The sequence below is a fragment of the Sciurus vulgaris genome, assembly GCF_902686455.1.
Source record: "Sciurus vulgaris genome assembly, chromosome: 1".
NCBI lineage: Eukaryota > Metazoa > Chordata > Mammalia > Rodentia > Sciuridae > Sciurus > Sciurus vulgaris.
In genome coordinates this window covers 125,128,067-125,140,526 of record NC_136461.1, presented here as the reverse complement: position 1 = coordinate 125,140,526, position 12,460 = coordinate 125,128,067, and the positions used below count along the sequence as shown (strand labels likewise).

General features: G+C 37.6%; 1 protein-coding gene and 1 long non-coding RNA gene across 2 annotated transcripts in view; both read left to right on the top strand.

Moving 5' to 3' along the window:
* PRKDC (protein kinase, DNA-activated, catalytic subunit) overlaps positions 1-8,101 on the top strand; it is a 194,152-nt gene extending 186,051 nt beyond the window's left edge. Inside the window, 6 exon segments of the mRNA XM_079137132.1 lie at positions 3,349-3,438; positions 3,632-3,703; positions 3,777-3,978; positions 4,564-4,752; positions 5,648-5,787; positions 7,851-8,101. Of these exon segments, the coding sequence (XP_078993258.1) occupies positions 3,349-3,438; positions 3,632-3,703; positions 3,777-3,978; positions 4,564-4,752; positions 5,648-5,787; positions 7,851-8,055 (898 nt within the window). The 3' untranslated portion in view covers positions 8,056-8,101.
* A 298-nt stretch (positions 8,102-8,399) lies between these two features.
* Positions 8,400-11,136, top strand: LOC306654701. The gene is made up of 2 exons (XR_013762033.1): positions 8,400-9,302; positions 10,644-11,136. It is a non-coding gene; the product is annotated as an uncharacterized lncRNA (long non-coding RNA).
* The last annotated feature ends 1,324 nt before the right edge of the window (positions 11,137-12,460 follow it).

Here is a 12,460-nt window from a genome sequence, read left to right as displayed (position 1 = left end):
CCTGCCCTCCAGGCTGCTTTTACTCAACTTTCCTTTCTTCCTCAGCAGTGTGGTTTCCAGTGCAGTTTTCTCTACCTCTTGTTCCCCTTGTCAGGGCCCCTTGTAATTGTTGCTGCTACATCCCTGCCCTTAATCTGCCTATGGCTGGGTGAATAAGCTAAATGGAGTACAGGATACTAAACAGTAATTGTATTATTTTACCACAGCGTCTTTTATTTTTAAGTTTTAGTTTTGTGTCAGGGGAGAAAAAAATTTTTTTTGTGGTACTGGGATTGAACACAGGGGTGCTCTACCTTTGAGCTACATATCCAACCCTCCTCCTTCCCTTTTTAAAAATCTTTATTTTGACCTCAAACTTGTGATCCTCTTGTCTCAGCCTGGGATTATCGGTGTATACCACTGTGCCCAGTTAAAAAGAAAAATCTAGAAGGAAATATAATGAATAAATAAGATCAGCAACTTAACACTTATTTTCTGTATTCTAGACAGGCACTACTCTCAGTTTCTAACTATGTGAACTTATTTATTTCTCGAAACAATCCACAAGGTGAATATTATCACTTCTGTACAGATGAGAAAGCTGAGGTCCTGAGAGGTTAAGTCATCCTTGGTCACCCAGCCTATAAAGTAGTATAGCTGGAATTATTCGTGTTTAATTCTATATCATAAAATGTATGCTTTTTCTTTTTCCTTCACCTTTAGTTTTTAATTATTCTGCAATGAACTTGTATGTTCTAAAATTTTTTTATTTGTTCCTATAAAGGAAAATAGGACAACGTGATGAGAGATATGTTGAAGATAGAGTTGACAGGTTTTGGTGGCAAGGTGTTGGGATGAAGGAAAAATGGTTAAGAATGGCCGCAAGGCCTACTTCTGTTCATCATGCTGTAATTCTTTCCTGAAAGTAATCAAGCAGGAGCACTATTTTTTATCAGTCAGAATCTAACACACATAAAATTAAGTATATTTTCATCAAACTCACACTCCCATAGTAAATAGGTCATCATTTGCCAACATTTTTTTTTTCTTCCAGTGCTAGTGATTGAACCCTACCAACTCTTGATTCCCCACATTTGAATTCTTTGCCTACAGTTGCTTCTCCTTTCTTGGAAGACAGGAAAAACTGATGAATACTGCTTCCTGCCATCAGAAATTCTAGGTCTCTGACTGGGCATGTTGGGACATACCTACAGGAAATGGAGGTTGAAGGATCTCAAGTTTGAGGCCATCCTGGCAACTTGGAAACCCTGTCTCAAAATTTAAAAAAGAACTAGAGAATGTAGCACAGTGGTAAAGTAACCCTGTGTTTGATCCTGTACCACCAAAAGAAAGGAAGGAAGGAAGGAAGGAAGGAAGGAAGGAAGGAAGGAAGGAAGGAAGGAAGGAAGGAAGGAAGGAAGGGAGGGAGGGAGGAGAGAAAGAGAGAGAGGGAGGGTAAGAGGGAGGGAGGGGAGAGGAAGGGAGGGAAAGAGAAATAAAAAGAAGAAAGGAGTTTTAGGTCTCAGTCTGGCTCTGAAATACTGACCCAACAGTATCTTGAACTCTGGACTTGCTCTTCCTGTGCTCCCCAGTCTCCTTTTGTGAGGTGGGTCATCCTGTTGGATTCGCAGACAGTGAACATGGATATCAGTGAAGTTCAAAGTGTTTTCACATAAGAATGGTATAAATTGATTTTTGATTACCTTTTTAAAAAGGCATTCCAGAGCTGGGGTTGTACCTCAGTGTAGAGAGCTTGCCTAGCATGTGTGAGGCACTGGGTTTGATTGTCAACACCATATATAAATAATTAAAATAAAGGTCCATTGACAACTAAAAAACTATTTTTTTAAAAAAAAGGCAACTTCAACCCCCTATTATTAAGTTATTGCTTTTGTTATTTTGTTGTTATTATTATTATATGTTTGGTATTGGGAATTGAACACAGGGCATCAGGCATGCTAGGCAAGCACTCTATCTCTGAACTATATACCTAGCCCTCTTTATTTTATTTTGAGATAGGGTCTCATTAAATTGCCCAGGTTTGTGGTCCTTCTGCCTTAGCCTCCTGAGTAACTTACAGACATCAATTTAGCATATTGTAGTTTTCAGCCTAAGAATTTTCATCTCTTAATACTAGGAGAAGAGCTAGGCATAGTGGCACACACCTGTAATTCCAGTGATTTGGGAGACTGAGGCAGAAGAATCACAAGTTCAAAACTAACCTGGGCAATTCAGCAAGAGCCTGTTTCTAAATTAAAAAGAAAGAAAAGGGATGGGAATGTAACTTAGTAGTAGAGTACACCTGGGTTCCATCCTAGTACCATGGGATGAGGGGTAGAAGGAGAAAGCCAGGCATAGCTGCCCCACCTATAGTCCCAGCTACTTGGGAGACCGAGGCAGGAGAATTGCTTGAATCCAGGATTTCGAGCCCAACCTGGACAACATAGTAAGACCCTGTCTCAAAAGAGACAATATATAAGGAGAGGATTTAGATTAAAGGAGAGTAGTCTACTTTTGAATTTAACTTCGTAGTAACTTGGAAAATATTTAAATGATCAAAGTGCTAAATCACATGTGAAATTGTTCTCTCTTTAGGTTATTTTTTTCTAGGGAAACTTATTAAGACTTTTGACAAAAACCCCAAAGTGGCCAAACATATAATTATCATGTTGTTCCAACTGCCCAGATACCGCCTTCCTCCTATGAAACATCATTAAAAAACAGCTTTTCAAGTTCAAGATAAGAGTCCATTGCCCCTTAAGAAAATACTTTGTTGTACTTAGTAGGAGTTTATGTGTATCTACATAGTGGAAATGGTGAATATCAGAGTTTCAGAGTCATGGGCATCCTCAACACAAATAATATTTAGCTTATCTTATTCCTCACTGTAGGTAGTAGGGAATTTATTGCATCTATTTTATGCCAGACTTTTAGCATAGAAAATTACTTGGGTTTCTTTGGAGTAATTAAGAATGAATAATGACATATTGAAAATCTAGAACCACAGTAAATGGGTTTGATGTTCATATTAAATATGATTGCCAGGCTGGTGGTGCATGCCTGTAATCCCAGCAACTTGGGAGTCTGGGTCAGGAAGATCGTAATTTTGAGGCCAGCCTCAGCAACTTAGCAAGACCCTGTTTCAAAATAAAAATTTGAAAAGGGATGAGGATGTGTAGTTCAGTGGTAGAGAATGCCTGGCTTCCATCACTAGTCGTAAATAAAATAATAAGTAAATGTGATTATAAGTTGCATTTATTTTTCTCCTGCCTCTTCACTATTTTTAATGAATTCTTGATGATCTTGCCTCTAAAATCATGTTATGCTAAATATCTCCCTGATTCCAGTTTCCTTTTTCCTATTTGTTAGTGATTCCAAAGCACCCGTGATTGAATATAGAGACTGGCTGATGAAAATGTCTGGAAAACATGATGTTGGAGCATATATGCTAATGTATAAGTGAGTTTTGCTTTGATTTTCTTTTGTATTATCTATTCTTATCAAAGTTGCATATTCACTTTTTATTCTTAGAAAGTTTTGCCTTAGATTATCAAAATCAAGTTGATATTTGAGCTTCAGTATAAACAAAAGTTTAAATTTCAAGTCATGAGAAATTGGTTCTAATGAGACTTTTATCATTATTATATCATAGGAAAGCTAATCGTACAGAAACAATCATGGCTTTCAGAAAACGAGAAAGTAAAGTGCCTGCCAGTCTCCTAAAGTAAGTATACTTGTGACTTTATGAACACTCTAGTGGCAAAACAAAGATCACACATGACTTCTCTCTGTCCCAGGAGGGCCTTTATGAAGATGAGCACAGGTCCCGAGGCCTTCCTGGCACTTCGCTCTCACTTTGCCAGCTCACATGCTCTGCTGTGTATTAGCCACTGGCTTCTCGGGATTGGAGACAGACACCTGAACAATTTTTTGGTATCCATGCAGACAGGCAGTGTGATTGGAATTGACTTTGGACATGCATTTGGATCAGCAACCCAGGTGTGTTTGCTTTATCTTGTTGGCTAGTTTAGAATTTATATATCTTTACAACACCTCAAGAAATGAATAGTTTAAAGAAGAAATGGTTTGTTAGGTTGTTCTGTCACAACAGTTAAATCTGACATTCTTGAAGAAATACATAATCTCAACCTAGTTTCAAGCTTGTTTAGGCAAGTCATAGGAGATGTAATAAATTATGTGATCACAATGAGGAGTAAAATGCATTCCTGTTTAAGAGGCTGCTGTAGAAGTATAGAAGGTCTATGATCAAAATGTCTTACACAGAATATGACACAAATCTTTTGTCTGTTGCTAATCTCTGAATATAGGTGATCGCACTTCTAAATCTCTGCAGGCTCTGTGTTCTTTCACACAGATTCTGGCTTCAAGGATGATGCAAATTGAATTGATTATTCTTGGGCACAAGAATTCACATGTGTGTAGCTTATTTCAAGAAAAGTGGAGTTTGTAGTCATACTAAAAACAAATATACTGAGAAGACATTTTATTTATACTTGTTATTTTGAGATAGTTAGTTCATATATTCTACTTCTTACATGTCTTTTTTTTTTTTCTCTTGTTTAGTTTCTGCCAGTCCCCGAGTTGGTGCCTTTTCGGCTAACCCGACAATTTATCAATCTGATGTTACCAATGAAAGAAATGGGCCTTATGTACAGTGTCATGATACATGCACTGAGGGCCTTCCGTGCAGAAGCAGACCTGCTTACTAACACCATGGATGTGTTTGTAAGGGAGCCTTCCTTTGATTGGAAAGTAGGTATTGGGTTTTTTTGTTTGTTTTAAAAATATTCTTAGTTGTAGATGGACACAATACCTTTGATTTGTTTATTTAGTTGTTTTTTTTTTGGTTTTTTTTTTTTTTTTTTTTGTTTTTTGTTTTTCCTGGTGCTGGGGATTGAACCCAGGGCCTTGTGCTTGCGAGGCAGGCACTCTACCAACTGAGCCATATCCCCAGCCCTATTTAGTTTTTTATATAGTGCTGGGAATTGAACCCAATGTCTCATATGTGAAGGCAAGTGCTCTACCACTAAGCCACAACCCCAGCCCATGAAAGTAGGTTTTATTTTATGTACTTCTCCCTTTTATCAGTGTCCCAGTGTGTGACATGGTGTCTGCTGTTATATAAGGAAAATGCATCAAGTTGTGTTCACTAAAATATTTACTTTATTTTGTACTGCATTTTTCAAAATTAACATTTGGGACCATTCAGCCAGAAAACTAGATAAGAGGGAAAATCTTTATTTGGAGAAAACTGTTGCTTAAATTGAGTTTACTTCCTACTGAGAGTGGGATTATAGATCCATTGGTGATGGTGGGTTCAATTTCTCCCTGGCATCATTTTTATTTTAAAATTGTTCCATGTGAGGTTTTCATTGATCATGAAGTCAGATAGTGTTATCTTAAGTCTCAATGGTTATCCAGAATACAGCCCCCAAAGAATGAAGCCCATGGTGCTCATCCTTCATAGGGAGTGATATCTCATTCCCTCCTGTAGCACCTCAAGCTCATAATCACTATTATGTGTTCTACCATTAGAATGTTATAGGTTCCCAGTTATAGTTGTTTTTTAAGGTCATTACTTGATTTAATCTGTTTGAATATGATTGTATATATTATTATAACAGAAAATCATGTTCTTTTCTTTCAGAATTTTGAACAAAAAATGCTAAAAAAAGGAGGATCATGGGTTCAAGAAATAAATATAACTGAAAAAAATTGGTATCCTCAACAGAAGATACATTATGCTAAAAGAAAGTTAATGGGTGCCAATCCTGCAGTTATTACTTGGTAAGATTGTTATTTGTGTGGTTGCGGTGACCCAGAATACCAACATACTACCATTTCTTAGAGAATCAGCATATGTACAAAGTGCTAAGCACTTCAGGCTTGTGGGAGTAGTGTGAATATCCTCACTTTATAAATGAGGAAAGCCAGGATTAGAGAGATGAGAGGCCTGAGCCTGCTCTCTGCCCAGTCTTCAGGCTTCAGTTTAGTGCCTGGAATAGCTTCTACCAATATGAGAACCGGGAAGCATGTTCTTAGATGGTGTCAAAATATTGTTGCCTATATAGAGAGATTTGGGGGTTAAATTTGCTTTTGTCCCCTTTTTGGAGCATTTAAACCATTTGACCCTGATGGGCATAGCACCAAGGTATGAAGAACACAGTGTGGACTTGTCATATAAGAATCTGAGGTGGACTGGCCTTTAGGTTGGCTTTTAAATTTGTTTCTTATTAAGGTCTAAAGCAAATAACAGATAATTTATAGAGATTATTTCTAGGAAATAAAGTTAAACTTCAGAATTAAGTAGAAGTAAATGGCAGTCTATGGTCAATTTATTTGTTTTATTTTGTTTATTGTTTTTGTGGTACTGGTGATTGAACTCCCAGCCCTTTTTATATTACTTTGAGACAGGGTCTTACTAAGTTGCCCAAGCTAGCCTCAAACTTACAATCCTCCTGCCTCAGCTTCCCAAGTAGCTGGGATTATAGGTGTGTGCCACCACTGGACTCAGCATTTTTTTTTAATTGGTTTTGTTTTGGGGTTTGTTGGTTTGTTCTGTTTTGGTACTAATGATTGAACCAGGGTGCTTTACCACTGAGTTACATCCCTAGCCCTTATTATTTTTTTATTTCAAGACAAGGTCTTGCTAAATTGCTGAGGCTAGCCTTTAATTTGCTATTCTTCTGCCTCAGCCTCCTAAGTCACTGGGATTACAGGCGTGTGCCATCACATCTGGTTCAACATGTTTTTGGCAAAGGTGACAAGTAGTCTTTCCAACAGATGGTACTGGCAAAAGAGTGAAGTTGGATCCCTGTCTCACACCATCTACAAAAATTAATTCAAAATAGATCAAAGACCTAAGTATAAGAGCTAATGGTATAAAATGCTTAGAAAAAGCATGGGTAGGGCTGGGGATATAGCTCAGTTGGTAAGAGTGCTTGCCTCACAAGCACAAGGCCCTAGGTTCAAATCCCCAGCACCACAAAAAAAAAAAAAAAAAAAAAAAAAGAAGAAGAAGAAGAAAAAACATAGGTAAATTTTCATGACCTTGAATTTGACTGACATTTACTATCTTTAGGTATGACACCAAAAGCACTTCATCAACATTCAGAACTTTTGTGCTTCAGAGGATACTATCAAGAAAGTAAGATGAGGGCCAGAGAGCCAGAGATGTAGCTTAGAGTTAAAGCGCTTAACCTGGCATGTACAAGGCCTTGGGTTCCATTACCAGCATTGCAAAAAAAAAAAAAAAAAAAAACCAACCCATAGAATGGCAGAAAATACTTGTAAGTCATTTACTGACAAGGGATTTATATCTAATATCCATTTAAAATTCTGAAAACCCCAATAATAAAAAGACAAATAGCCCAGTTTAAAAATGGCCAAAGGAATCAATCAGACATTTTTTTAAAGAAAATATACTAGTGACTAGTAAGCACATGAAAACTAGTCATCAGGAAAATGCAAATAAGATACTACTCCATACCAACTAAGATGATTATAAAATGGCATATAACAAGTTTGGCAAGAATGTGCAGAAGTTGGAGAGAGAAATGGTGCATTTGCTGTGAGAAACAGTCTGGCAGTTAATCAGAAAGTTAAATAAAGTATTCATTTGACCCAGCAATTCTACTTGTAGGAACCTATCCAGGGGAAAAGCAAACAAATTATGATAGTGACATTATTTACGTTTTATTTTCCTGCAAATCCAACCTTTGACTCCAAGGTTATGAGGAACAGAAAAAAATTTGTAAGTGATGAGATAATGTTTGGGTGGGATAGCTGGGAATGCAGGCAACAAAGGAAAAACAGTTTGTGTTTTCATATTTGTTTAATCTTTTATCCAGTGATGAGTTACTTCTGGGCCATGAGAAGTTACCTGCCTTTGGGGATTACACAGCTGTAGCTCGAGGAAGCAAAGATCACAACATTCGTGCCCAAGAGCCAGAGAGTGGACTTTCAGAAGAGACTCAAGTGAAATGCTTGCTTGACCAGGCAACAGATCCTAATATCCTTGGCCGAACTTGGGAAGGATGGGAGCCCTGGATGTGATATTTGTTGCAGTTTGTAGCTATAAAGCATTAAATTGTTTAAAGAATCTCCTAAACTTTCTGTTTTTAAAAAATTTTTATTCTTTTTACTTATACACGACAGCAGAATGAATTTGACATATCATACATATATGGAATATAACTTCTCATATTTGTGGTTGTACATGATGTAGAGTTACACTGATTGTGAGAATTTCCTAAACTTTAGTGGACATCATCAGCTGATTTTGCTGAAGCACTAAAAAAGAAATTTTGGGGCTGGGGATATAGCTCAGTTGGTAGAGTGTTTGCTTTGCTTGTACAAGACTGGGTTCAAACCCCAGTACCACAAAAAAAAAAAAAAAAAAAAAATTTCAGCATGAGTTTCAATGAAGATCATGATGAGTAAATGAATAGTGATATGAATGAAAGATTATATTAGGGTTATAATAGACATAATTAAAAATATATACTGTGCTCATGAAAATATTAAAACAAGAACATGGCAAGTTAGCCAGATGTGGTGATGCATACCTGTAATCACAGGTAGTTGAGAGACTACCTCAGGAAGGAGGCAGGAAAGTATCTAATTCAAGACTATTATGGTCAACTTAGTGAGACCCTGTCTCAAAAAATAAAAAGGGGACTAGGGAGATAGCTCAGTTGGTAGAGTGCCTGCCTTGCAAGCACAAGACCCTGGGTTCAATACCCAGCACCACAAAAAATAAAATAAAAAATAAAAAGGGCCAGAGGTATTACTCAGTGGTAGAGCACCCTGGGTCCAATTCCCAGAACACTCCCCTATGGATGCATGAGCACATATGCGCGCGCGCGCGCACACACACACACACACACACACACACACACACACACCAAGTTAGGTAAACCCTCAATCTCCATATGTAAGTATGAACATACCATGAACACTTTCATTGCTTGTGGCACATTGGAAATAGTATTCAAAAGACTTCATCACTATGATTTTGTGAAAGTGAAGCCAACAATGTAATTGATAATGATGCTATCTTGCTACACATCCTATGGCAAGAGAAAAGATTCTTTTTGGAGGGATGGGCTGACTGTGAAATTTATTTATCTGAAATAAAGACAGAAGACAAAATTATCTTAAGAACAGGGGCATGACCGAATGAGCCATCCAGAGGGATCTGGCTCTAACAAAAGAAGGAGCCTGCACTTGTTGTATTTATGGCAGTATAGCCAAAGGGACTGGTAGGAGCTTCTTCATAAAAACCAGGATCGGAGGTGGAGGTAAGCAAGTCATTTGACTCTAGCGGATCACTCCCACATCCAATGTTTGTGTTTGAAACTTGAGCAGTGAGCTAACACAGGATAACCACATGACTTAGGCATTCTTGAACAGTTATGGAACTGTGAGTTCCCGAGGTCAGATATTCCCGGTTAATGGCTCCAACTATGCTCAGTTCTCATACAAGCCATGGGTGGCTTCCCATAATGCTGCATTGTATTAACAATGTAGGAATATGAACAAGTAAGGCTATGATTATGGCATATTAGATTTAGAAATGTCTGCATTTGATATTTTAAAGATCTGTTTCTAGGTTTTTTTCTTTCATTTTATTCTCATCTAGTTGTGAAACATTATGACAGATGTTTTCTCTGGAAAAGGAAGTCTTTACTTAGGAGGGTGAAAACCTTGGTCTTAGCATTCACTTTTACTACTTGGATCCACACCTGGAAGACAGATGAGATTTGTGTCCCAGGCTCAGGAAACTTCAGAAATCCTAAGTATGGGGAGAGGGAGGAAAAAAGAGAAATCTGTTCAAGATGCTTTCCTTATTTGGAGGGGGAAAGTATGCATTCAGGAATAGCAAGACTCAATTTTGAAATATGGAAATGACTTCCTACCCATCTGCAGATTTCTGTCTTCCTCCAGGCCTCTATACTCCCAACTGATTTAAAATCAGCTGCTTTCAGCTTTATCTTGTTTGTTTTTGTCTTCATTTATATTTGGAAACTCTTGTATGCTTTTGAGAAACAACAGTCTTAGGAGTATGTCTGATCTGGGAGAGAAGCTCTGTAGTAAAGTAGCTTGCCTACTAACATGCATGAGGTCCTGGTTCGATCACCAGCATTGTAAAAACTTAAGCCCACCAGCAGTGTATCCTCGCCAACATCTATGTTGCTTATATTCTTGATAATACCTATTCTAATTGAGGTGAGATGAGATCTTAGGGTAGTTTTGATTTGCATTTCTCTTATTACTAGAGATGTTGAACATTTTTTCATATATTTCTTGATTGCTTGTAGATCTTCTGTGAAGTGTCTGCTCATTTCCTTAACCCATTTGTTGATTGGGTTATTTGTATTCTTGGTGTAAAACTTTTTGAGTTCTTTATAAATTATAGAGATCTATCTGAAGTGTGTGTGGTAAATATTTTTTCCCACTCTGTAGGCTCTCTCTTCACATTGTTGATGTTTCCTTTGCTGAGAAAAAACTTTTTAGTTTGAATCCATCCCATTTATTGATTCCTGCTTTTATTTCTTGTGCTTTGGGAGTCTTACTAAGAAAGTCTGCTTCCAAGCTGACATGATGAAGATTTCATCCTACTTTTTTTCTATTTGGTGCAGGATCTCTGCTTTAAAGGCAGCATACTACAGTTTCACAGACACATCAATGTTCATAGCAGCTCAGTTCACAATAGCTAGATTGTGGAACCAACCTTGATGCCCTTCAATAGATAAATGGATAAAGAAACTATGGTATATATACACAGTGGAATATTACTCAACCATAAAGAATGAAATTATGGCATTTGCAGGTAAATGGATGGAGCTGAAAAATATGCTAAGAGAATAAGCCAGTCCCCAAAATCCAAAGGCCAAATGTTTTCTCTGATAAATGGATGATGATACATAACAGGGGGAGGACATAAGGGAAGAATGGAGGAATATTGGATTGTGTAGAGGGAAATGAGAGGTGGGGAGGGGGCAAAGGGAGAAAAGATAATGCAGTGAGACAAACATCATTACCCTATGTACATGTATGATTACACAAATGGTATGAGTCTACACCTGTACAACCAGAGAAATGAAAAGTTGTATGCCATTTGTTTACAATGAACCTTTTTTTTTTTTTTTTTTATTGTAAACAAATGGGATACATGTTGCCTCTCTGTTTGTACATGGCGCAAAGGCATACCATTTGTGTAATCATAAATCCACATACAATAATGTTGTTTGATTCATTCTGTTATTTTTTCCCCTTCCCCCCACCCCTCCCACCCCTCTTTACCCTCTATACAGTACTTTCTTCCTCCATACTTGCCCCCCTCCTTAACCCTAACTCTAACCCTAACACTAACCCTTCCCTCCCCCCCATTATGTGTCATCCTCCACTTATTAGCGATATCATTCGTCCCTTGTCTTTTTGAGATTGGCTTATCTCACTTAGCATGATATTCTCCAATTTCATCCATTTGCCTGCAAATGCCATAATTTTGTCATTCTTTATGGCTGAGTAATATTCCATTGTGTATATATACCACAGTTTCTTTATCCACTCGTCAATTGAAGGGCATCTAGGTTGGTTCCATAGTCTGGCTATTGTGAATTGAGCAGCTATGAACATTGATGTGGCTGTATCTCTGTAGTATGCTGATTTTAGATCCTTTGGGTATAGGCCAAGGAGTGGGATAGCTGGGTCAAATGGAGGGTCCATTCCAAGTTTTCTAAGGAATCTCCACACTGCTTTCCAGAGTGGCTGCACTAATTTGCAGCCCCACCAGCAATGTATGAGTGTACCTTTCTCCCCACATCCTCGCCAACACCTGTTGCTTGTATTTTTGATAATCGCCATTCTAATTGGGGTGAGATGGAATCTTAGGGTGGTTTTGATTTGCATTTCTCTTATTACTAGAGATGTTGAACATTTTTTCATATGTTTATTGATTGCTTGTACATCTTCTTCTGTGAAGTGTCTGTTCATTTCCTTAGCCCATTTGTCGATTGGATTATTTGTATTCTTGGTGTAGAGTTTTTTGAGTTCTTTATAGATTCTGGAGATTAGTGCTCTATCTGAAGTATGATTGGCAAAGATATTCTCCCACTCTGTAGGCTCTTTCTTCACATTACTGATAGTTTCCTTTGCTGAGAGAAAGCTTTTTAGTTTGAATCTATCCCAGTTATTGATTCTTGCTTTTATTTCTTGTGCTATGGGAGTCCTGTTGAGGAAGTCTGGTCCTAGGCCGACATGTTGAAGATCGGGACCTACTTTTTCTTCTATAATCTGCAGAGTCTCTGGTCTGATTCCAAGGTCCTTAATCCAAAAAATAAAAATAAAAAATTCTTAAAAATAAAATAAAATATATAGTGAAGTTCCCCTCTCCAAAGGGAGTGCATGATCCTTTAGGCAGTTTTAAAAGAAAAATATTCATCTTAGGAAATTA